We start from the raw sequence: 27,058 nt of genomic DNA, 5'->3' as shown, positions 1-27,058 counted from the left end.
AATGTTCCCCCCAGAATAGGGATGCTAGGGTTCAACGTTAATGCAGAACTTGTAATAACTTCCCTTACATTACTATGTTCTTACATCACCAGCAGGTCCCAAAACATTTTCTTTCTTTCAGTTTCTTTTTTCTTTTTTTCAGGGAAGAGACGGAGCCACTTGAATGTTTGAAAGTTGTGGTGGTTTTTTTCTGGAACTTAAACTCAACCGCAAGCGGTTCTTCTGCCAGCCCCCCCCATCACAGGCTTCTGGCTCGCAGGGTCCTTCTCAGGGCTGGGCGAAGTCTGCTTCAGATAGGAGGCTGAGAAACGGTGGAACAAAAACTCCACATAATTCACATATCATCCATATGTGGTTTTAATAGGTACATTAGGTCCTTTACCCAGGCAAAAACAGTCTCACAATGAGCGCTCAATAGCAGGACAATTTTATTGTCAAATTCATCTCAATTCTTTTTTCTCTCTTTTTTTTTGCTTTTTTTCTATATAATTTCAGTAGAATCTACAGTTCAGATAACTTCAAGTTCATTACAAAATAAAGTCTTTGCAATAAATAAATATATAGATTTATATTTAGATTTTTATATGTAGAAAATAAATATATTGTACATCTCATAAATAGGATCACCCATATGTACACCTCCGCTGCTTGCATTTCTTTTTTTAATAATGTTCCGGACACTCTGAACATTACAAGTCGCCCTCCTTTCAAAGTTCATCACAAAATGCAGATTTACTTCTGTCATAAACCACAGTCAGCCCCAAGCTTACTCACCGGCATTTCATAGAACTATAAGATCGTCGCTGTCGGGTGGAAACCGTGCACGTCCAAAACTGTTCCTTTTCAGGAATGGATCCAATGTAGTTATTATTTTTGATCTTGTTAAATACTTTTCATTGTTTAAATATTTATAAACCCCACAGACTTAACCACTTTCAATCTGGCGTCCCTACTTTGGGCATGTCATTGTAGGCGTAAATTGTCAAAAACAATTCTCTACATTATGACACTGTCATACGAAAATGTATAAAACTGCATTAATTTATGAAAAGAAACATTAAAAAGGTAAAATCTTGAGATTTACAAAGTTTCTGTCCGACAGCGACGAGATGCTACTTAAAGGTTTTCATTTAAACGTGACGATCAGACAGGAGAACCGTGGGGCAGTAAGTGCTCTTTGATTTGCCAACGTCATACATTGGCAAACACGGTTTTTGCCCGCTTCCATATTCGATTTAGAAGAGCATTTAGCAAACACAGGACCCCCATTATAATAGTTTGACCTCCTTTTTGTCTCATAGACATTCCCATCAACGAAACTATGCAATCGCTTCTCAGTATACTGGAGTCTCTAGTAACTGTCATAAACTGCCCATTTTATACACTTAACAATGATCTATCGTCATGTCTGCTCTGACCTGCATGTGGATTGCACCCTCAATCTGAACTGAACTGGCATGCTAGTGTAACACCCTTGAGATTAGAATCCGCATGGGAAATATTCTGCCGCTAGGCCAAGAGGGAATATCAACCCTTGGTCAGGGTAGATATTAGGCTTTTGGGCTTCAGGCTGAGCTACTCTGCTACATTCAGCTCCTTTGAGCCCCTCCCACCGAGGGACCCGATCTGGATCGCGGCACCAATGTAACACCTGAGATTCGAACCCAGGTCTCCCGTGTGGGAAAACAAACATCGACTGGTAGGTTCCCGCATGGGAAATAATCTGCCGCTAGGCCAAGAGGGACTCCCCCTTGGCCAGGAGAGATATTAGGCTTTTGGGCTTCAGGTTGAGCTACTCTAGCATGTCGCCATGACTGAACATGACAATGCATGACGAATGCACCAGATGGGATCTGCAACGGGAGCTCGTAGCGTCCCTCTAACTTTCAGCCATTCATCCATTCATTCATCCATTCATTCTGTGACCCAGTAACAGTCCGTACTACTCAGCAACCATCGTTCACTTCTCATAGTGGTTCCTCAGACAACGTGAGACTGCGGCACAGATTTGGTGTCCCGACCCGGCAGCCGAGCGGTCCTACAGATCTGAGGTCAGCGTCTTTCCTGTCAGGACCTGACACTCCTCTCTCCATTTTTCTTCCTTCGAAGATGAACTTCCTCCTCTGATCCGTGGTCAGCAGGCTGACGCGGAGCGGCAGCATCCCAGGAAAACACGCACGCAATGTCTATGTCTGTGCTGCGCTGAGGAGTGGGCTCGCCGCGTGGACCAGGGGGGCAAATGTAAACGCCTCTGAAGGGAGGGGGGAGGTGAAGGACAGAAGGAGGAGAGGAGACAGAGTTCTGCCACGAGAGGAGACTCAAACATCCAAGCCCCTCCTCCACCACAGCTCTCCATCTCTGCCCCGTCAGACTGGGGTACCTCTCCCAGTATCGCCACTGGTCACCTGTACTGGAAGGCGTCCCGGTACGCCTGTGGGATCTTGTCGATCTCCACCGGCCGGGGTAAGAAATGGGTGAGTTTCTGGTGCTTTTTAGTCCTGCCTCCCTCTCGCGGCGAGCCGTCCTTGTTGAGGGCGACGTAGTAGAAGCGTCCCGTGTCGTTGTGTTTGTACATGGTCGAAGCGTACGTGTTGTACCAGTTCTCCTCAAACTGCTCCCTGAACACACACTCCGCTGTGAGCTTCTTCTGCCAGAGAGCGAGAGAGAGAGAGGGACAGACAGAAACAGACAGAGGGAGAGAGAGAGACCAACATCTTAGTGATATGATACAGCACGGCTCATGTGGTAGTAGTTAATAAAACGATGTTGATGTGTCAGCCCCAGCCAAGAGATGGAACAGAGATATATGTATGGTAGACTTATATGTATTTTTTTTGTTGGGTTATTACACTCATAAAGACACACATGTGGTTGCTGTCGGGCGGAAACCTTGTATGTCCATTGTCCACAACCCCACAGACAGACTTTCAACCTACATGTAGCAAAAACAGCTGATCTAGAGCTACTACTGTAAACTGGCTGTTTTCACTGCGTTTACGTGACATCGTCATTCGACCAAGTATGAAATAAGCCATTCATCTATGGAGAAAGAAAACCCCATACAAATATGGATACAAGGTTTCTGGCCAAGAGCGGTGATATCGTGCATCGCTTCACCCTGCGTGCAACTATGTCCTCACATTAATACATTTTCTTGTATGTGTCAAACTTCTTTCAAAGCACCTGGAGGACTTGCACCATTTCATCGGCTGAAATGAACCGGTAAGAAAGTCTTTTCGGCAGGTGCTCGTTATGACAAACGAGGGAAAGTCATTACCAGCAGCTTTATACTTTTACACCCAAAACCTCACTCCTCAGCCCTGTTAACCTCTCAGTGTGCGTGGAGAATTATGTTACTCCCTGTGATGCAACGAGAACAACGTTCTCTCTCTCTCTCTCTCTCTCTCTCTCTCTCTCTCTCTCTCTCTCTCTCTCTCTCTCTCTCTCTCATGCATACACACAAGCACAGACACACACACACACACACTCTCTCACACACATTCTCACACACACACAACACAGCAGCTCTCAGAGCCCGGGCCGTCTCTGACAGCGCAGCATGAGCGATGGCTGCGGGTTCAGCAGGTGAGAGTCTGTTGGCTGCGAGAGCGTGTGAGAACAATGCAGGGCACCGGCTCTGCGGTCGCGTTCCTGCCAAGACCAGTCAGTCATGCGATGGCTGCGCTACAAGGGCCTCTGCTCCTGGAACCGCTTTTTAAGAAGGCCCAACCTCAGGGGCGTCGTTAACGGCTGTAAAAACTCTGTCCCGTTGGATTGTTTTTGGGTCTGTCTTTGGCAGGGGGAGGACGGCGGCCTGGCGTTGCTGCGCGATAGCATAAGTGTCTGCGGTCGCTTAATCTCGGCTTTTTAAAGGGCTTATGGCTCTAGGACGTGTTTCACCAACGAGTCGCAGCGGTGTCCCAAAGCTGTGCGGTTTCATTTTTTTTAAAGCGGTTACAACGTTGTCAATTAGGCCAGTGATTCTCAACCACTTGAATTTCAAGGACCCCCGGTTTGATATGCATTAGGCCCACGGACCCCCATTTGATTACCACCTGGGACCCCGATCTACACTGTGAACTCCTCTGTGTTAATTTAACTCTTGAGAGCGTACAAATGGAACCATGCGTACACTGTCAGAGTTACAGACCGTAAAGGTCAATTTGGACCCATGTTGGTCCCCAGACCCGACGTTGAGAACCAAGTGATTCAGGCCGAGGCTGTGCGGTGGTAGGATGTTGTCTGTAAACACAGCCCCGGAGGTCACATGACTGGTCCTGCTCCATTCACACACACACACACACACACACACACACACACACACACACACACACACACACACACACACACACACACACACACACACACACACACGCGCACACACACACACACACACACACACACACACACACACACACACACACACACACACAGAGAGAGAGAGAGAAATCCTTGCAGGATCAAAAATGTGTCACGGTCTCAAGACGGTGGGATGGAAGCACTCGTCTACTCTGATGACGGTCTATAGCTGACCCTGGTCCTGGCTGGGCCCCTGGGGGCCTCTGGGCCCTCAGTCCCAGACAGACATGTCTACATACTCCCCTCTGTCAGTCAGGTGACTCAGTCAGGTGTGTGATTACCAGATGACCCCCCCCCCCCCCCCCCTCCCCGACACACACACACACACACACACACACACACACACACACACAACCCCCCTCCCAGGGTCAAAGCTGCAGGATACCAGACTCTGATAGGACACAGTAATGATATCCGCACAATTATTTTCAACATAATGGGCTAAAGCTTAATGGCAGCCTCTGTTCTAATTGTTCAAAGCCAGGGGCCGTCGGAGCCTCAGAGGCCCTCAGGTAGAACCCTGGGACACATGATATGAGTAACCCCCCCCCCACCCCCCAACCCCTAACCACCAGACACCCACCCACCCACCCTCTCTTTGCCTTTATCCCTCCCCTGTTCTTAAAGGAGTATTATGTTCTTTTTTTTTCTTTTTCTTTTTTTTACCTGGGCCCTATTTTTAGATCATTTGGACCACAAATGAAGGGTGGGTTTAAACGTGATTGGGATTGGTCCATGCGTTCACCCCTGGATGTTTCGTGTCCAGAGTGACAAGCCGGTAATTCAAATGATGGTATGACAGTTTGTTTTTTTCATTGCCAAATTCAGGCAAATTTTCTTATATTTGTCTGAAAACAGTATGTCTCCGCGGGTAAAAAAAAAAAGGTTTGAATTTCCGTTGATTCATCCAGAGGCGACAGAAAGGATCAATTCCAATTATCTTTACACCCACCCTTCGTTTGTGTTCCTTATCAATATCCTATCCTTAAAAATAGGGATAGGATCTACAAGCTCACAACAAAAGTAAAGGACCTAGTACAGAGCCCTGGGGGGGACCCTGGTCAACTAACTAAGTATACACACAGTAGAGTTGAAATGGTTAAACTTTCACCCTACCTGAGACGTGGGCCATGAAGAAGAACATGATGCAACCCCACCAGGGGTTCTAAATGACCCTTAAATGAACATGAACTGAGGATTTTACACTGGGGTCCCAGGGGTAAATAATGGTATCAAATGGGGTTCCGTGGCCTAATGCATATCAAACTGTGCGTCCTTGAAATTAAAAAGTTTGAGAGCCACTGCTATAGATGATATAAAGACTTGTGTGAGTTCTACATGTGTATACTAATGGTCCGTGTAACAGGAGGGACGGTCTGAGAAGCCCTGATGGATTCACCTAGAACCAGATGCTGTCCTCTCTCTCTCTCTACTTGTGGGAAATATGTAAATATTTTCGCATATCCCAAAACGCAGTGAAGAGACCGGTTTCCTCTCCTGTGCTGCAAATAGAAGCTCTCTCCTTCAGAATCTCATAAGATGTGTCAGAATTCCTCCCAAGAAGAAGCTCATGTCATGTCATTGAGTTCTTGTGGCCTTTATTCAGATATAACAAGTCTACAATACGTCAGTGGTTCTCACTCTTTTCTGGATCAGGGCACACTTGAAAATCTCGAAGTCTACAGCCCGACCGATGCCTGATTTTTGGGTCAGATGGCGATCCTGATTTTGGAGAGACCTAGCCCTCCAATTACCGATACTTTGTCAAAAGGGACTAAAACAATTCTAGTCAATTTGAAAGATTAAAGTTTCATTCAAAAATGGCATATCTACAGTGAGCTTGTAGACCGGCTATTTTTTTTAAATGCTTACAACTTTTGGAAATGTTCGGAAATGCCCAACATAGGGACGGCAGGTTGAAAGTGGTTACAAATCGGGACACATAACGGCTGCATAACTGCCGATACCGATGTCGTCCAAAAAGTCAAATACGTTAACGGCCGATGTATCGACCAAACCGATAAATCGGTCTGGCTCTACACGACAGGAAAATGCCAGAAAACAAGAGGTGATGAGATGCGTGTGAGACGGCGAAACAATCAGCAGTCCTTGTTTTGTCTGACTATGTTTCTCATATCTGTGTTCTGGAGAGACCTCCATAACAAACTGACCTTCTAATACACAACGTTTTCTCACAGGATCCTCTTTCCAAATAACAATGAAGATACACCCAGATACGCCAAGCTGCTTTGACACTGAGAACCTGCCTTGTGCCAATTGTCTGAAAACCTCCATTCGTATAGATGCTGATGCACCTGGCTCCATTAGAGTGTAAGTAGTGCGTGTGGAGTGGGGGTGGGGCTTTTGACTTACCGACCCGTAGAGCTCTCCTTTCTCGTTCATGCCCAGGTAAAGTCCAGCATCCACGCCTCGGATGCTGACCAGACCCACGGCTAGACTGATGAACTCCAGGATACCTGTGAACACATGGATCTGTGAGTACCAAGTGAACCAGTGAATACCAAGTAAACCAGTGAATAACAATTGAATCAGTGAATAACAAGTGAATCAGTGAATAACAAGTGAATCAGTGAATAACAAGTACATTTCACTCTTATGTACCTGTACACAAGACGTAACAACAATAAAGGACATTGAACCTTGAACTTGAACCATGAATCAGTGAATAAAAAGTGAACCAGTGAATAACAAGGGAACAACAAGTGAACCAGTGAATAACAAGTGAACCAGTGAATAACAAGGGAACCAGTGAATAACAAGTGAACCAGTGGATAATAAGTGAACCAGTGAATAAAATGTGAACCAGTGAATAACAAGTGAACCAGTGAATAATAAGTGAACCAGTGAATAAAAAATGAACCAGTGAATAACAAGTGAACCAGTGGATAATAAGTGAACCAGTGAATAAAATGTGAACCAGTGAATAACAAGTGAACCAGTGAATAACAAGTGAACCAGTGAGTACACGGTGTAAGTGAATAAAAAAGTGAGTCAATATCCCAAACACACAGTGGATTGGCTGGGTGGGAACTCCCAGGTCGAGGGCTACATCATTTGTCGTGTCGTCACACACAATAAGCTCTATAAGGGCCCTCCTCCTCTTCCACTTTTGGCTTGATTTAGAATTTTTAGTAGCCAAGTTCAATATTAGCCGGCGGCTGCCAGCTGTTACGGCTCTGAAGTCAAGTTGCTCGCTGTGTCAAGGTCATGTAATGAACTTGGGGTATTTGGCTTTAACCGATGACAGATCACAACTGAACAGACAGATGTGGACAGCACTGATCTCTGTTTTTGTAATAAATATATCACAGCACAGACTTTGTTTTAACTGGTCTAGACCAGTGGTCCTCAAAGTGCGGTCCGGCGACCCCGAGCGGTCCTTAGGGGGGTTTCCAGGGGGATCCCCAGCAAAATGAGAAACAGTTTAAACACTTAAGCCCCGGCTTATTATTTTCCATCTATTCGAAAATAGCCAAACTACAAGCTAATCCTTTCAAATGGAGGTCTGCAACCAAATACATATCAATTTAGGGGTCCTTAATTGACATGACAATGTTTGAAAACCACTGGTTGGGGGACAGAAGAGTGAACACCACAGTCTCAGAATTATGGGTGTCCTTGAAATGAAAACAAAAGTTTGAGAGCCACTGCCTATAGGACAGTGGTTCTCAAAGTGGGGCCCAGGGACCCCCAGGGGTCCTTGAGGGAGTTCCAGGGTGTCCCCAGCTAAATGATAGATAGTTAGGGAACCAAATGGACCCTTATGGGTCTGTAACCAGAGAGTTTACAAATGTACACTCTCTGAGTTAAATTAACATTGATTTTACAAAATAAATTGGGGTCCCAGAGATAGAAATGCCATTAAATGGGGGTCCGTAGCCTAATGCATGTTAAACTGGGGTTCCTTGAAATGAAAATGAAATGAAAATGGTTGAGAATCACTGCTAGAACCGTACAAAATCTTCTCAGTCTTATCCCTTGTCCCTGGCCTATCTTTTCAAATGGGGGTCCGCGGGCTAATAAGTGTCAATTTGGGGGTCCTTGACATGAAAAAGTTTGAGAACCACTACCTATAGGCCCTATAGGTAGGGACAAACGTCTGGTTCTGTCTACACTGCTGACTCAGAGGAAGTTGCCGTAAAGTGAGCAAGTCGTCTACTTCAAAGCTAAGGGTAAAACCTGTGTAATTAAAAGCTATTGGCTGTTTATGAACTCCTTCACACTGCGACGCACACGTTAGTCAGTTCGAGGGAATGCAGCTGGGTGTCTTAGCTGGCATTGGCCAACTCAGGCCACCTGGTCCCCATCTTTCTGACTCCGTCTCGATGCCAGAGAATGACAGAGAACATCCCTCTAATTTCTGGGGGTGAGGAGCGTGTTTCATATCCTTTAATCAAAGCCATGGCCCTCCTTTCGCAGCACTGACAAAGACCTTGCATTTTAAAAGGCTAAGTGAAGCCAGAGACAAACACAAACGGACCACCCAACCCTGTAAACCGGCTTGTTTTGGCTGAAGAGTACGCATTAAACCTTCCCTGAATTCCACAGTGGTCATGCTTTCATTTAGAGCTATTCCCTTCTTTTCCAACTGCACCTGCAGAATGACTGCATGGACATGAGGCGCAAGAAATGCGCATATCTGCCCCCTGACCTCATTTGTTTATCATTCTCGTGCAAGCCACACCTCGCGTGATTTTTGAGTAGTAGTAATAATAATAATATAATCAGGGTTGCGTGCGTGTGAGCGCGTGTATGGGCAGCTGAATCCTTTCTTTGAACGGGTGCGCACGGACGCAGAGCAGACCCTTTAGCTCTGGTCCAGAGCGTTAGCGAGTTCTCTCTAACGCTCTGTTAGGAGCGGGTGCTATTCATACCAGTGGACTGAAAATTCCACTACCGTGCGAGGTCTCCGTCTTAAGTAAAACTAAACTAAACTATTTGGCTATTCATCAAAACAAAGGCTGTTTTGTGTTGTTGAAAGTCTATTCTCCAGGGTGGGAAGCCTCTCAGGACCCCACCTTCTCTGTATAATACACTTTTTGGGGCAATATGTCCGCCAGACGGAAATTATTTTAATTACTCACCTGCGGCCTGCGCCCTCTACAGATCTAGTCAGCATAAATTACCATTGACCAAATCTGTAGAGGGCGCAGTGGAGTAAATACAAATAATTTCCGTCTGGAAAAGTGTATTATACAGAGAAGGTGGGGGTCCTGAGAGGCTTTCCACCCTGGATAATACACTTTCAAAAACACAAAACAGCCTTTGTTTTGATGAGTAGAGAAACAGTTTATTTTAGTTTTACTTAAGACGGAGACCTCGCACGGTAGTGTAATTTTCAGTCCATGGGAATAGAACAGCACGTCCGCTCCTAACAGAGCGTTAGAGAGAACTCGCTAACGCTCTGGACCAGAGCTAGAGAAAGAGACACCTGCGCCCCAATGTCACTGAACCACTTCAACTCTAAAGTGCAGCGGTTTTCAACCTTTTTCATATCAAGGTCCATTATTTTTTCGGCATTTGAGCCACGGACGACCATTTGATCTTCTCAGACCCAAAACTTTAGAATGTTTTGTTGTCATTGGATAATGATGGATATTTTGTTCACAATTCCATGCTGTATTGATGTTGGTACCAATAGGAGAGATGACTGGCCCAGTGGCCCACAATGATCCAAATAACAATTCTTCTACAATCTATAATTGTGTAAACTTCTAGCAAATTAAGTAATGCAGATGTTTAAGAATAATGTAAGAGTAGTAAAATGAGAGTAAAATGAAAACAAATGGACCCGTAAGAGTTAAATATCTATAAGGGTCCATTTGGTTACCAACTCTCCATCATTTAGCTGGGGACCACCTGGAAGTTGGAACCCCCTCAAGAACCCCTGGGGGTCCCCGGACCCCACTTTGAGAGCCACTGCAATAGTGAAACGGACCTGATTTACAACTGGACTTGGTTCGTTTTTCCCCCCCGTCTACACCACAACTCTTCGCCAGCCGTTGTCACAGCAGTGTGAGCTTGTAGATCTGCTATTTTTTGGGGCGAATGTTCCCCCCAGAATAGGCGTGATGCTGGGGTTGAAGTGGTTTTAAAGGTGTGTGTGTGTTGCGTCTCCTGAGTGACTGAAAACACCCCCCACACCACAATATGACCATTACTTGGCCACGTGAAATAAGTTGTATTAGGTTAGAAAACCAACCTAATCGATATAAATCCAGGAATCTTTATCAAAGTTTGATACACTTTCAATTTGCCACCCTATTAAGTATTTTATCAAAAGTAGTAGCCTATAGGCTACGACTCATCTTGCGCTGTCAACACAAGAAAAAAGCCGCAGAGTGAAAATGCAGAGTGAATGGTAACAGGATAGGTGGGCACTAGGGAGTAGGGACATCTGGGCACCTCCATGTAAAATTGGCTATTTTGTCCAAAATTTTTCAAAATGTAATATTTGAAAAATGGTCTGAGTAAAGTATGCACGATGTGAACATGCACATTACATCATTATCAGACTTAAATGTATCCTTCAACTTCTTGTTTATGCACCAAAATGACTATACAGGTTTTGTAGCAATTTGTAGCAATTGCAGAAATATTAGACCTTAATTGTCAAATGTTTAAGCATGTAATGTAGGCCTATACCTTACAACATTACTTAAGACCATTCTTCAAATATCGGATTTCTTCATTTATTTTTTACATTTTGGACAAAATAGCCAATTTTACATCGAGGTGCCCAGATGTCCCTGTAGTGCCCACCTATCCTGTATCCAGTGAGCCTCACCGAATCTGCTGTGGTCCTGCCTGGTCCCGTGCACCGTCCCATTAGGGAATATCTCCAGCTGGAAGCCCGTGCGACAGTACAGCTGCCTTCTCCTCAGGATCCCCTTCAGGTGCCCGAAATCCGTGGGCGACCCCCTCTGTAGCCTCCCTTCTATCTGTCCCAGCCGCTCATCCAGACCCGCCGAGGACTCCGGTAATAAAGGCATATTCCCCAGTGCAGGAAAGCTTTGTAAATCCAAATCCAGTTGTCCCAGAAAACCAGTCCCGAGTTCTGCCATCGTGTTACTTACACAGCCTTGCAATCAACGTGTTTCCAGATGCAATTAAAAGATTTATGATGTCGATTGAGGGAGAAGAAAAGGCTCTCGGTGCAATGTAGCAGTCCGATGATCCATAAATACGCACAAAGCGTCCCCCTTGGTGCCGTTGCTCCTCCTCGGTACAGTCCGTTCACTTCATTAATGGTTCCTTCAGCATATTCATCAGTTTGATATCTCTGTTTATCAGATGGAAAGAGCCTATTATATACATACAACGTCCCCACGCATTCTCACATTGGATGTTCACATGCAAGCCACGCCTGGCTGGCATCCCTTCTTTTTTACGCGCATCACTTTTCCAGCCGAATGAGTGACTTTCTACTTTTGAGTCCAAAACTGTTCCTGTTTAATGATGTCGTTCCTCTGGTCCCCCGCTCCGCTAGAAGCTCTACGTGTTGACCGAGCAAACAGATCCAACTCGACACCAGTGTTCACATGTTGCTCAGTCTGAGTCCTGACCGCTCCTCCTGACTGCGGGTTGGAGGGTTTGTGATGGAGCCACGCAGCGGACCCGAGGGCAGGGAGAAGAACTCTGGGAACGGTTTGCGGTGCATTAAGCCATTAAGACCTGAGACTGAGACCGAGCGCTCGGGTGGCGCAGTGGTTAAAGTGCCTGCCCTGCCCACATCACATCAGAGGTTGTGGGTTCGAATCCACCGTGGTGCATCCGGCTTTGTCGGGCGTCTATGCGAACACAATTTTGGCCTGTGTTTGGGGGAGGGAAGCCGGTGCGGGGAGGGTGATACTGGTCATTGCACATACTCCTACAGGCTGGGGGGGGGGTGGCACCTGTCAGCAGGGAGTGTTGGGCGGGAGGAGTAGGACGAAGGCCCTACGTCCGCCCGGTGGGGGCTCCTCACTGGCAGGTGAGTCAGTAGGATACAACAGCAGCCAGTGACAACACAGAAATGTGTGTCGGGAGGAATTAATTGGCATAACTACTAAATTGGGTTGAAAAAAGGGGGTAAAAAATAATTGGCTTCTCTAAAAAGAAAAAAATAGGCCCATTCTACAAATGTCTTCTAAATCCTAACAGTTTTTTTTTTAAACGTATGTTGCTATAATATCAGTGGTTCTCAAACTTTTTCATGCGAAGGACCCCCAAAATGATGGCCACCGACCCCCCCATCTCAAAATATTTAGTTCCAGGGACCCCCACCCCAAAGCAAAGATTTGAGTTACAAATGTTAGCTTTAAAAATATATATATTCAAAGATTTTCCCAAATGTTCACGATTTTTCAAAAATAGCAGATCTACAAGCTCAGTGAGCTGCTATTTTTGAATAGCCAAAGAAATCTAAAATGACACAGATGCTTTCCCGGTCTTAATGGGTTAGAATGCATTACAGATGCAGAAGCAAGAGACGATCATCATTAAAACACAAATGGAAGCTGACACAAAGCTGAAAAGCTGAAATGTCTTATAAATCTGCTGTACCAGCAGCGACATCACCAAAAAGACAATCGATGATTTATATTAAATTTGTGGCCACACACCGGCGCTCTCCTTAGATCCCCCCACGCTCTCCTTAAAAAAAAAAGGGGGGGGGGGGGGAAGTACCAGGCACACATTTTCCCACAACATTATCAAAAGAACCTGTGCGCAAACGGAGAGCGATCCAAACTCCTGCGCAAAGTGTTTTGACACAAAAAGCCACCCTGCGGTTGGAGGTTTTTCATGGAAGCATTTCTCTCTCCACCTCCTGGTTGGGAGCAGGTGCTTCCTCACCCCTCTGTTCAACATTTATAGTAGCAATGTATGTTCCAAAGCAGCAGCTTTCTTTAGCTTATAACCGCTGCTGGAACGTTGCACACAAGGAATTGCGAAGAACATCTTCCAAAAGTGTGCACTGATGATGACAGTGCACCATCACCCAGACTGTGGAACCATGGAGCAGATGGCCTGAGAGCTTCTGGCGTTCTCACAACAACTGATGCTCCTCAGGTTGACCCCAGATGATTCTTGACCTCAGGTATTCAGCAGGAATCAGCATTTGGCCCTCGTTGTTAAAATCACCCACAGGGCAGCATGCCTTGTTGTCCACGAAGTGACCACGATTTCCTCAGAAATGTTGACTTTTCCCCCTGCACCGACTCTGTCCAGGCTTTAAAACAAACTGTCCTTTATGCTTATTCTCTGGGAATTGTGTTGCATGGTAATCAGACTCATAACTCCCAGAGGGAGCGGAACCAAAATGCTCTTTGATCAGACAGATGATCCGTCAGTAATGACATCTCTGCTTAATGTGGTTCAAACAACAACAAATAAAAAAGAGAGGTATTAGCCTCACAAATGCGTATTACCTTACTTAGTCAGACAATTAGTAGTCTTTGTCTGAGCAGCTTCAGGTTGCCACCCCCAGTGGTTGAAGATGTACTTTTACTTAAGTAAAAGTAGCAGTATCACAATATAAAAGATACTCTGTTAAGAGGCCTGTATTAAAAATTTTACCTGAGTATTTGTCTCTCTTTTTCAAAATAGCTGATCTTAAGCTTACAACGGGTTAACTTGTTATGATACAATGCATTGAGTGAGCTTATAGATCAGCTATATTCGAATAGCCGAAGAATGAAATAGGGCTTAAGTGGTTAAATGTAGGCCTATATTTTGTAATAATATTCTAAATCTGCAAAGTAGCCTAACTTGTACCTAAAGTTTCAAATAATAGTAGAAGTATGGAAGTAAAAAAAAGAAGGAAATACTCAAGTAAAGTCAAAGTATCTCAAAACTGTACTTAAGTGCAGTACTTGAGTAAATGTACTTAGTTACATTTCACCACTGGCCACCCCCTTCACCCCACAGGAAACCTCAGAGCACCTTCAGAACGGTGATGTCAAGCGTTTGATATTTCAGGTGCTCATGTGTGTGCTGTGCCATCATGCTCAAGTGGAGGACTTGAAAGGGAGACACACAGCCAGCGCCATAACCTGAGAAATGAATAATAGGTTTTTATTTATGATTGAATGGGGATTTTCTACCATTTGCGTGCACAATGGCACGACGGGCCCCGACTTGCCGCCACCTCTGCAGATAAAACAAAAAGAAAAAAATCACAGTGTCAAGACTTTATTTCTCGCGAGGGATGAAATGAAAACAAACTCCGGGAGTGTTTTAATTACTTCACTGTTCCTGAGATATCAGTGACAGCGGGGGGTGGGGGGTGGTGAGCAGCACAGTCACATCCATAACATGATTTAACCAGGAGACTTGTTATTTTAGACTCTACCTTCAGACTGGGTTTTTCGGAAACCCCCTTCCTCGGGGGGAGTTCTCACATCAGCCCCGCTCATCGCAGTTAGGAATCCTGTGATTAATGACAAGATTCAACAGAAACGTCTTTGCCTTCTTCGATGGTGGGCAAAACAACCACGTTGCACACAGTCAGTGTTGAGACTCCCACAGACTGTGTGAATGTCCCCTACACCGATTGTTCTTAATGTGGGGTCCCCCCCCCCCCCAGGGGTCGTTAAGGAGTTAACCCATTAAGACCCGAGGCCGATTCTACAAATGTCTTCTGAATCCTAACAGTTTTTTGAAACACTTATGTTGCTATAATATCAGTGGTTCTCAAACTTTTTTCATGTTTCAAAAAATTGCAGATCTACAAGCTCATGAGCTAGTAGATCTGCTATTTTTGAATAGCCAAAGTATAAAATAATGGCTTTAGCTAAAATCTTAAATGGCACAGATGCGTTCCCGGATTGAATGGGTAAAAATAACACTGAGGATTTTACAGTGTAGATTAAGGGGTCCCATGCAGAGATCATTTGTACTACTTTTACCAAACTGGGGGTGATGAAAAAAAGGGTTCAAAGAGAATCACTGCCCTACGTTTTTGGTCCTGACACTTGTCACATTCCTCCAACGCTGGCTGTATGATGGGGAGGGTGGTGTCTGCGTGATTAGTATGATGACAGGGTAAAAGACTGGTGGATTTCATGGTTCCCTGTATGAAGAAGACATACAATCAGCGTGTGTGTGTGTGTGGGTTTGGATCTTTGCAGTACAGTATGTACAGTTTGTTGGGGCGGCAGTGGCTCAGGAGGTAGCGTGGCCGCTTCATGGGGAACAGGAGTTTCCTTGGTTCGATCCCCGGCTTGCTCAAGTGTCCTTGAGCACGGCATTTCTCCCCATGAGCATGGTTGGTGACTTGCATGGTTTCCTCTGCCATCGGTTTGTGAATGTGTGAATGTAATGCACATTATAAAGCACTTTGGATAAAGGCGCTACTTAACCCATTCAATCCGGGAACGCATCTCTGTCATTTTAAGATTTCTTTGGCTATTCAAAAATAGCAGATATACAATTGTATTGTATACATTGTAGATCTGAAAAATCTGCTTTGAATATACATAACAAAACATGAGAACATTGAGATGGGGATCCGCGGCCAAATACATATCTAAAAATGGTTTCTAAATCCTAACAGTATGCTGCTATATCAGCTGTGCTCCAACTTTTCCATGTCCAGTGCCACCCAAAATGATATGTATTTGGCCACGGACCCCCATCTCTAAATATGTTGTTCCAGGGACCCCCAGAAGCACAGATTGGAGTTAAAATTTTTCGCAAATGAGCTTGTATATCTGCTATTTCTTGAATAGCCAAAGAAATCTTAAAATGACACAGTATTCGTCCCCGGTCTTAATGGATTAAATACGCCATTTACCATTTTACAGCACACTCTTGAGGCCAGTGTGTGGGGCAGTGAGTGCCAGGCTAAGGAGGGTACAGTACGGCTGACCCTTTTGGGAAACCCGCTGCCTGTACGGAGGGCAGCTCTCTCTCTCACTGTTACTAATTATGCCTCTAATAAATCTTGTGGGCGTGTCAGGGCATGTATTGAAGTCAGCAGAGGGACAGTGGCTTTCAGCTGGTGTTCGATATGAAAGGTGGCGGTGCCTGATGAATGTCGGTGGGCCTCCGGGTGATGAATTGGGCCAAGGGGTTGATGAGGAGTCAGCGATGGTCATCCTTTGTGCGAACAGACACCAGGGCCCGCGCCGCCAAACAGGATGAAAGGAGGATTCGTCTCAGCTAGGGATGGAAGGACATGCAGGGATTAAAGAAGAGAGAGAGAGAGAGAGAGAGAGAGAGAGAGAGAGAGAGAGAGAGAGAGAGAGAGAGAGAGAGAGAGAGAGAGAGAGAGAGAGACTGGACAACAGACAATTAAAAAAAGGCACACCCCTCCTCATGTTGTCTGGAGTGAATGCTATCTTTTCTCCTTTGTGGGCTTTCTCTGGCGTACATGTACTGAAAAACGCTGCATTAAGAACCTTTGTTACACGTTGAGGTGTCAAGCCCAAAGTCTAGAGCTGGTAAAATTTAGATTTTTGATGTTTTTTTCGCAGCTATTAGAGCTACATCTGTTGCTGGTCAGCTATATTTTATAGTTGACATGGCAGATTTATGACTGCTGACAAAAAATGTGGAGTTAAAATGTTCCCATATGCCGTGAACCTGCAGAGGACAGACATGAAGATAATGACCTCGGGTGCAGAGCTGCGGCTTTGAAGTTGCTCTCCTGTGAGTCACTGAGTTGGGGAGCCCAAAATTGAAAATGAGGTTACACTTGCGATGTGAATTGGGGGCTAATAAGTGTCTCACCTGTTTATTTGGATTAGGACGAACTTCATACGCGTCCTCTTCAGAAAGGGGCTGAGCAGAGGTTTCCTTGGCCAAACAAAAGCACCGTGCTTTTTAGAGAGACAGGAATGTGTGTGAATCCTACAGTGGAACACAGGAGAGATGTCTGAGAGAATCTCAGCTTGGTGGGTAGAGAGGCCGTCTGTCTGGCAGTCAAAAAAATCACCAGCTCGTCTCCCGGGCCCCAAGTCTATGTGTCGAAGTGTCCCTGACTCCCTGAGCAAGGCACTTAACTAACCCACAAGCGCTCATCATAACCATCCATCTGAGTGAGCAGCCATCAACTGGGTGAAGCTGACTAACAAAGGTCTCATTTTCCAGAATCAAGAGGGTTCATTTGTCGCTCACTCACACAGGTACAAGCAACAAAATGTTGGTGTGGTGTTCTGCAGGACTGTGCTAACAACCGCAATGCAACATAATATACACAAGATAATCACTGCGTTTAAGGCCTCCGGATTTGACCAGAAACCTCTCATTTGCATTTTCTTTGCTGGAAAGAAATGGTGTGGACTGGGAACAGGACAATGTGAATCTGTAGATGCAAAGCCATCTCCACATGGAATATGGTATATACTGTAGATCCAAGGACCCTTGTATCATAATAGTACTAGATTTTTTATATACTGTAGATACTAGCCATGCTCTACACAGAAAAATCCTTTGTATTAACCACTTAAACCCTATATACTTAGTTGACTGGGGACCCCCAGGGCTCTATCTGTTTTTCCCTCAACACCAAATCTCTGCCGAAAATAGCCGATCTAACAAGCTCCTGATGTATTTGCTGGTAGATCTGCTATTTTCACTATTATTATTTCATTTGCCCTGAGAAAGTCCGCCCCAGAATAGGGACGCTAGGGTTCAAGTGGTCAGTGTAACTCTCTAGAGTATGGGTCCATTTGAACTCCCAGAGTATAAAATGAAGGCAGAGTGCTTTACTGTGTGCATAGTATATTGGTGGATAGGGAGCTGCTGTGATGGAGGTGACCAGGTTGGGAAGACGCCAGCAGAAAGGCCTCCCGCTGCTCCTGCAAGGCTTGCAGCGCAACCATCAGATCTGGGATCAGATTACTCCAGACCTTCTTAACCTCAGCCAAGTGAGGGCATGGAAAATATATCTGACTCCATGTCGGTGGCTATTAAGAATGAGAACTTGTATCTCCTATATGATATGATATGACACCACCCAAGTTAACAAGGGGGTCAAATCGTTGCATCCCTGGTTCCTGCGAGAGGTTAGAGAGATGGCAAAGTGGTGGAGCTGTAAGGAACAGTGTGCATAGCTTCAGCGGAGAGAGAGCCGCTATACAAACTCCCAGAGAGGCAGAAAAAGGATCTCATCTGTTCTTATTTTACCTTTTGTCAAGCGGCACGCTGAAAATGATCTTCGCTGTGAGTTATTTGCAGAGCTGGATTCCGTGTTATTTCATTCCCTAGCAGAGACATAACAGAGAGGGTCTCCACTTTCACGCAGGTGGTCCCTCGGCCTTGTTCAAGGGCGCTCTGCACACTGGGGCGGGGGTGGGGGTGGGGGGCGTCTAGGAGGGGAGGGGGGGCGGGTAGAAGACAGACAGATGCATGCGAATTTAGGTAATGGTGTAACATTTCAGCGCTGCTTTCCTTGGCCTCTCCATGTAAAGATAGTGTTAATTAATTTGTTTGCTTTGCTTTCAAGCCCTAACGAATGGAGTCCTCTAGGTTTGCGAGAAGCCACTAGTATGCAAGGAACACAGTCTAAAACCAACATTTGTTGTACAAATTGCTTGCATATGTTCTTGGGAGAGGGGGAAAAAAATCTCCTTGTCATGACACACCAACAGAGCTGTCCCACTACAGGGAAAACCTCAACCGCACTTTCTATCTTAACCGCCAAGACTTTGGGCTTAGCAGTTAATTGTCCATACTCCTAACCTGTGGTTTTACTGTTGCATGAAATGGATGATTGAATTATAAACTGAAATGTTGAGGTCCATATTCCATGGTCTATAACTCTTATCAGCACCAGCGAACAAGGAAGGTGAAGCAAATTCTTTTTTTTGCTGGTTTATCATTATTAATGCACTTTACCCGAAACTATTCCACACATTCTCGGAATGACTGTTATCAATCAACTGACCTGATTCAAATTATTCATCCAGACAACGATGTGATTTGATTTTCATCACTTAAACCCTATATATATATATATATATATATATATATATATATATATATATATATATATATATATATATACTTCATTGACCTGTGTCCCCCTAGGGATCTATACTGCCCCCCCTACTTTTTCTCCCCCTCTACACCAGATCTCTTCGCTGAGAATAGCGCCGAATGTTCACCCCAGAATAGGGACGCTGGGGTTCAAGTGGATAATGTATATGTGCCTATATGTGGTTCACCAACAAACACAGCAGACCACCACCGCCACCCCCAGCCCCTCTATCTGTGCTGACGGACGCTCCACCTGTCTGTCCGCAGCGCTGATTGAGGTGTGGTTGGTGTAATAACAGCGTTAAGGCTTCGGTTCCTCAGCTCTGGGAGGGCTGTGGTCTGACGTTAGCGCTCAGACCCGGGCCAGAGAGGAGTATATATGCGCGATCATGATCCAGTCTGATGAGGGAACGGTCCCCGGCCCTCAGAACGAGACTATTATTCTTACTACAACACAGAGTGGGGATCTACCCTCAAACAGATGTTAGCAGACCTTTGTAGAAACCTTGGCAAGGAGCCCAAACCTACCTATCTGCACAGCTATTTACATGGCAACCCAGCTGCTTAGACTCTCTTTCTCTCTCTCTCTCTCTCTCTCTCTCTCTCTCTCTCTCTCTCTCTTTTTGTTCCCTTCTTCCCTGCCCTTCACCCCTCCTCTGCCTCTCTCTCTCTCTCTCTCTCTCTCTCTCTCTCTCTCTCCCTCTCTCTCTGTCTGCCTCTCTTTTTCTTTCCTTTTTCCTGCCCCTCACTCCTCCTCTGCCTCTGTCTCTCTCTCTGTCTCTCTCTCTTTCTCTCTCTGTCTCTGTCTCTTTCGCACTCTCCCTCCCTCTCTCCCTCTCCCTCCCCCCTCTCTCTCATTCTGTCTTCCTGAGTTTAGAACCTCTTTCTCCCTTCATATGCCTCTACTCCACTATGTTCCCCTCCTTGTTCTTCTCGCTCTCTCCCCGTCGTGTTTGAAACAGAATACCCGTTCCCATATAAACTTTGATCAATCAAACTTGCTAATTTGTTTATACTAGGAGACAAGAGACGGGTTCACCCGCAGAGAGATGAAGAAGGCCAGACGTTCGTTATCTCAGAATATCTCCGCGCTGACTCAAGGCGTTATTCCACACGCTTTATATTTAGTCATTCCACTTCACACAAAAGCCAAATATATCCCCCTAAAAAAACGTCTTGTTGCTACGTTGACTTATTGTCCCCTCTAGCTGCAGATTAGACGTGGGTTATTCAGTTCCAAATGATAACTGTTCTTGGAATCCAAGTTTATATTTGGTTTGTCACAAATCATGCAAGGTGTTATACAAAGGCTTTACACTTCTATTTCAGTCTGCCTCTGATATGTGTGTGGCTTGAGGAAAGTCGTTTATTACATTATCAGCAGTTGAGAGAGCCCGACGGCCGGAGCCAAAACTGTGGTCGCTGGAAGCTGAGAAGGAAGTGTGTGGATAGTCTCAAAGCTTCCATTTCATCCACTTGTCTTGTGGGCCTGACTTTGGCGTTCACGCACACAAATGTGTGACACTTTTGTGGCCGTGTCCATTCAGATGTAATTGTGATTTCCATAAATCTTGCGGTTTAATAATGGCTCCCTGTTCTGCAATTGATGCTAAACGTTCTTGGCGTATCTGAAAGCACACTGAAAAGTTCAACGTGTTCAGAGGATTATATGTGTTTTACAGTAGCAGACGAGTCAGTGGAAGCAATATCATTAGATGATAATTATATAAACAACCTTGATGTAAGTAAGAGAGGACTCACCAGCAGTGAGGCCCCATGGTACACTGGAGGACCGGTCAGTAGAGGGCGCTGATGCTCCCCCCCTCTTTTTTTCTCCCAGAACTCAGCCAGCATCTCAAATTGCCTTGGAATCATGCAATGTCACGCTATGACAAATGGAGATACATTAGTTAATTACCCAACCAAGTTCAGATGGAGGTGATGTAAGTCCATCTTTTTCTCAAAGTTTTCCCCCCCCTTTTTTATTTTTAGACATTCCAAAGTATCATGATGCAAATGCAGAAGTCAAGTCCAATTTGCTGCCTCTTTGGCCTCTGTCTCCCCGTCTGTCTCTGTAATCAGCTTCAGTATCTGACGCAGGTTCTTTTGTTTTTCCCCCTGAAGTTCTCTGACTGTTGTTGACACAAGTGAATACCTGAGGCTGCGATGTGGCGTGTTATTGGTGGTAATTTAGCCTCTCTCGAGTGATTTACAGTTTGGGAAGCAGTGTATTGTGTAGGCCCTGCCTGTGCATGAGAACCTGAACGCTTCATGCGTGTTTACCAAATAGGAGCAGCGCAGCAGCCTCTCGCGTGCTCGCAGACATGAAACAGTTCTTCCTCGTTGACATCAATAGCTCCTATCAGGGACATTTTAATTGGCTTTAAGTGATTTTTGGCATTTGAGGGGAAAAAATGCCAAAGCGACTAATGGGGGCCGGCGGGTTCACTACCGATGATTCGTATTGTTGGGGAGGAAGGTTAATATGGAAAAGGGGGAGAGAGAGAGAGAGAGAGAGAGAGAGAGAGAGAGAGAGAGAGAGAGAGAGAAAGAAAAGAACCCCAAGTGTTGTTTTCATCTGAAGACTTTCTCTCTTTCTCTCTTCTCTCATGTGTCTTTGATGTTATTGGGGGCAAATAGTTGTTGGGTTGAGGCAGTTTTCTCCTCTCTTTGCCAGGAACACGGTGAGGCTTGAGACAGGTGCACAGCGTTCATCACATCCTGATGGAGCGAGTCGAGCGGCGGCGCTCAGGCCAACATGTTGTTCTCAAACATATTGGAAGTGTTTGTTAACAGATGTAGACATGTGCTGGCAAAAAAAACCTCTGCCTGCTTTCTGTCCACAGATGAGAGCAGAGAGAGAGAGAGAGAGAGAGAGAGAGAGAGAGAGAGAGAGAGAGAGAGAGAGAGAGAGAGAGAGAGAGATAGAGAGAGAAGGATGAGGTGGAAACAGCAGAGAGGCTGCAGTCTTTTAATTTCTGACGGCACGCATCACGAGGAGAAGGAGAAGAAGAAGAAGAAGAAAGGGGGAAAGAGAGCGAACGAGACAAGAGCAATCAAGTGTAAAGAGTGATTATTTGACTTTTTCACTTATTTCATAATGGAGTATTTGGATACAGAACTCCCTGAGTTGGAGCTGGTGTAGGCCAGTGATTTTCAACCTTTTGAATTTCATGGACCCCCCATTAAATGCCTTCATTTAAATCTCTGGCAACCCAATCTACACTCTAAACTCCTCAGTGTTAATTTAACTCTGAGAAGTGTATAGGCCTACAGATGAGCCATTTGGTTCCATTTACACTTATAGACCCAAAAAAGGTCCCCGTGGACCCCCAGACCTGACATTGAGAATCAGTCGGTGTAAGCTACATAATGAAAAGCAATAAAATATAGACAATAATAACTGGCAGCAATAAAAAGAAAAAAAGAACAAAACCAATACAGCTTATTTTCAAGGCTGTCAGTCCAGAGAGAAAACGGTCTAGACTTTATTTACTCGTAGCTTTTGGGTATAAAATCCAACTGCAAATTGTGCAAAACCACAAGTGGGGTTTAAGGATTTTCCCCCAGGAAATCTTTTTTATCCAGTCTGTCATATACTTTTCAAGCATGGCTTAGTGGCATACCTCCCTCCCTGTCCGTTTGCTCCTATCTGTGTTTGTATCACAGCTTTCCTTCTCTTGTAAGGTCGTACAGCTGGCATCAATATGGCACAGCTCTCTCTCTCTCTCTCTCTCTTTCTCTCTCTCTCTCTCTCTCTCTCTCTCTCTCTCTCTCTCTCTTTATTTTAACGTCTTGAGTCCAGCGCTTGGAAAGTTATATTCATAGGGGTAATCAGTTTAAAAGATAATGAAAACAGAGATTGTTTACAGAGATTAGGCCCTTTGGAAATGGAGTAATCAGTGCTTTGAAAAGGGCAGTGACAGTTAGAAACCTAGTAACATTCCATTTGACTTTCCCTCTTAACAAACCCAGAGCTGTGATGTCATCACAGATAGAAGATACAATACTATCTGCTCCTCTCTCCTCTTCTCTCCTCTCTCCTCTTCTCTCCTCTCCGGCAGAATGAAATTACTCAACGCTTAACAGACGGGGCACCTGTCAGCCAGATGTGTTTTGGTAATGAACAAAGTGTAGGGGTGAAGTAAGCGTTTTGACAAAAAAATGTTGGGAGAAAAATTAATCACGGACTTCATTTCTCCATGACCCTATTGTTTTATATGCATTGTGATTTATGTGGCAATGGCTTGATTCGTATTATGGGCAAAGATCAGTCCCTTCTGATACAACATCAATAGAGCCTATACTAGTTCAGATCAAGCTCTTGCAATAATATGTGGCATTTGACGCCTTCATAAGTATACGCGGGTCATGCATGCATTTTAAGGCGGGCGCCACACATAAAGCACAGAGACAGACCGCTGTACGTTTTCCTTTCTTTTCTTTCTCGCAGGGGTTTTAATTTGAGCGGGCTCACATCGTGTTGTTTGTTGGCAGGAGGCTGCGCAATTCGATCCCGTTTCCATTTTATTGATCGGAGAGACACATGGGGCCCCGGTTTAATTGGGGAGGGGTTCCCTCATAAGTGCTCACCCCGCGAAGCCCCCACCAGAAGTAATGATCAGTATCTCAGATCTCATCGAGCATGGGGAACATATGTTTAGGATTTGGACTCTGGTGGTTGGTTGCCCCTCACCACCAGCCAGCATGAGAGCTTGTATCCTCTGATCCCTCACTGCATGGACACAAGCCTGGATGGAGCAGCAGGTCCTCAGACTGTATCAGATCTAAAGAGTGATGGATGAAGGCCGTCTCCTTCTGCCAGGGAGGAGATAAAAAGATCTAATGTGTTAAAGGAGGGTGCCAGCCAGGGGTGGCTGTAGAGGAGCCAAAAAAATGTACTCAAAGTCAAAGAATTGTTACTTTTAAAATAATAATGGCTCAAGTACTGTCAAAGAAAAAAGCAGTCGTCCAAATCATAACTTGAGTAAGAGTAAGAAAGTGTCTGGTGAAGAGACTGCTCAAGTACTGAGTTACTTCTCATACGATGTGATTTATTGTTTAAAATAATCTGAACATATTGGAATGGCTAAAATGTAAAGTGATAAAATGATTGTCCAATTGAAATAAACAAAATATATTACGGCCTTGTGCAAATTCAAATAATGGCCTAAACCTTATCACTTTAACCACATTCAACCTGGCATCCCTATTTTGGGAAAAGTCGTGATCGTAATCGTGACATGATGAAGCATCAAGTGGTTAAATAAAACAATATACAATAATACATTTACTCTTCACAAATATACGTACGTGAGTAAAAGTGATTTTTTTTGTTGCAAACTATATTAACACATTTTGTTGTGGACCCCCTGGAACCCCCTCAAGGACCCCTAGGGGTCCCCGGACCCCACTTTGAGAACCACTGCCCTATAAGCAAGACCTATGACTTATTCCTTGTGGAAAGACACTGAGCCCTACAGTGTCCTCTCCATTAGTGCAACAGTTAATCGATTACATTTTTTTTTTTTTAAGTATCGATCATTTAATCAAATGATTAGTAACAGATCCCTGGTTTGGTCATGTATAGATCGGCTATTTTCAAAGGTTTTGCATTTTTTGGATATATTTTTTAAGCTCACAATGTGTTGCGATGCAGCCCCGTGTGAGCTTATAGATTGGCAGTATTCAATCTTTTTGAATGACAACGTTGATATGGGGCTCAAGTGGTTGGCTATTGGTCAATCGATTATTTGATTAATCGGAAATGTAATCGATAAGAATTCAAATACGACAGTTGCAGGCTGCCTACTCTCAGAGGTGAGAGAGACACCACACACGTGACTCCTTTGCATTGCCCCGTCCACATACAGTACATGTGAACATAGGGGTGTTAGTATCCAGGAGGATCAGAAGGGGGAACGGTCCTGGACAGGACCATATGGGTGTGAGTCCATTGTCTCAGCCTGAGTGCACCGTGGGCCAACAAGCAGCCCAGCGAGGCCTCTCTGACCAATGACTCTGGCATCCTCCGCTCCGACACAGAGCCGTCCTGAGGGAACCTTTATTCTGATCAGAATACAGGGCAGGGACCTCCTATAAAGTCATGCAAAGAAAGAGAGAGAGAGAGAGAGAGAGAGAGAGAGAGAGAGAGAGAGAGAGAGAGAGAGAGAGAGAGAGAGAGAGAGAGCGCAGAATGACATTTACCTTTAACCACATTTAATGGTAGTACAGATCGTACTATCATTATTGCTCTGCTCTAGGGTTGGATATCGAAATTCGGTTCCAAGAACCGAACCCAAATTGCTGGGTACCGGGCGGGTACCCATAAAAATGACTGAATTGGAATAGATAAAATCCTAATCATTTATGGGTCCAGTAGGTTTCATACATAAAGCGTACAACACACTTTAACTGCTACAGTACTGCTTTCCATTGTGTTGTCATGGAATAAACATATGAGAGGTGAATATTCATTACGTTTCAAGTTGATGTGACTCTATTACAGGGACAATTGTGTTTGTATAATCTAAACACCAGTATTGTCAGAACAAAAACATTCACAATTGGCTCAGGTAATAGTAATTACTATTTACTTCAGTTAACGCTTAAAGATCTAAATCTAAATCTAAACATCAAACAATCCTTACGATACCCAGCCCTACTCTGCAGTGGAGATGTTCTTCTGCATTTCAGATAATAATGCATCAATATTCATCCTCCTCCTCTTACTGTGTTGTTGCAAATGTAACAGTTTTGGACCTGAACTTTGGACTAGTTTGCAGCAGTCCACATATTATTACATTATGCAAGTTGCATGCATTGTTTCAAACGCTACTTCTGGTCACATATTGTGTTAAAAATAGGAACCGTGCCACATCTGTTGCCATGAAACCATTTTGAAGCTGCTCCTAATTCTGTTTGATTGTAAAGGACACTGGGCTGGTGTACTTGATACAGATTTAGCTGATCCATTTCCTCCCCTCCCCTCAGGGGATTGACAGGGGTTTGCGTTCGCTACAAGTGGCCCCGCTGTGGCCCCGCAGTGTGCCTGTAAGAGCCCAGAGTTGGGTGGTCCGTCCGTCAACGGCAGATTTGGGGTCAGGCCTGAGAAAAGCAGCTCACTCGGTATCGGTTTCAAAGGCTGAAACCCAAAGCGCTCGGCCGTCTCTGCCCGCTGCAGGCTCGTACGCACAAAGACACCTGTTGTTCTGCTCTCGCAGAAAGACTAAAATCAATCTAGGTGTTTGCAGCCAAACAAACACAAACAAAAATGCCACCTCATATTCAGTTTGCTATTGTTACGTTTTCTGTGATTGAAACCATGCTCTTTGTGTGTTTTGCTGTTGGCCAGTCACTGAACTATCAGACGACTATGCCAAGACACTGATTACACAAAATATTTAAAATCAGGCCTTAAGGCTGATTTTAATTTTCAAGGCTATTTGAAACAGATATGGGTTTATTTTTTTCATGCAAAGCTAGCCTGCGGCGGAGATGTATAGACTATGAGCGATAGACTGCATTATCCCTGTAGTGGTTGAGACAGCAAGTGAAGCTGGGCTGTAGGCTGTCCATTGTAAGGCTGTAAATCTACAGGGCTGGGGTAAACTCCATCTCTGCAGGATGCCAGGATGTACACATATACACTCTCTTCAAGCTCACGGCGCTGTGAGGAACTGCTCACATAGATTTTCAAGCTGTTCCATAACAC

The 27,058-nt window shown here is 44.8% G+C and overlaps 1 protein-coding gene across 1 annotated transcript; it reads right to left on the bottom strand.

The window, feature by feature from the left end:
* Positions 1-1,702: 1,702 nt before the first annotated feature.
* On the bottom strand, positions 1,703-11,795 carry fgf16 (fibroblast growth factor 16). The gene is made up of 3 exons (XM_080416230.1): positions 11,168-11,795; positions 6,733-6,836; positions 1,703-2,644 (listed from the first exon to the last, which is right to left on the bottom strand). The coding sequence occupies exons 1-3, from the start codon at positions 11,442-11,444 to the stop codon at positions 2,402-2,404; spliced, it is 624 nt and encodes a 207-aa protein (XP_080272356.1). The 5' UTR covers positions 11,445-11,795; the 3' UTR covers positions 1,703-2,401.
* Positions 11,796-27,058: the final 15,263 nt, after the last annotated feature.

This window comes from Gymnoscopelus braueri (genome assembly GCF_963280865.1).
Source record: "Gymnoscopelus braueri genome assembly, chromosome: 20".
In the NCBI taxonomy this organism is placed as follows: domain Eukaryota; kingdom Metazoa; phylum Chordata; class Actinopteri; order Myctophiformes; family Myctophidae; genus Gymnoscopelus; species Gymnoscopelus braueri.
Note: the sequence above shows the minus strand (reverse complement) of the source record. Positions and strands in the feature narration are given on the sequence as shown.

Bases quoted from the DNA above. Each gene is read 5' to 3' on its own strand.
- fgf16 (XM_080416230.1), bottom strand. From the start codon at position 11,444: ATGGCAGAACTCGGGACTGGTTTTCTGGGACAACTGGATTTGGATTTA. The intron at 6,837-11,167 runs GTGAGGCTCACT...ATGTGTTCACAG, and splicing joins GCAGGACCACAGCAGATTCG to GTATCCTGGAGTTCATCAGT. The intron at 2,645-6,732 runs GTAAGTCAAAAG...CTCTGGCAGAAG, and splicing joins AAGGAGAGCTCTACGGGTCG to AAGCTCACAGCGGAGTGTGT.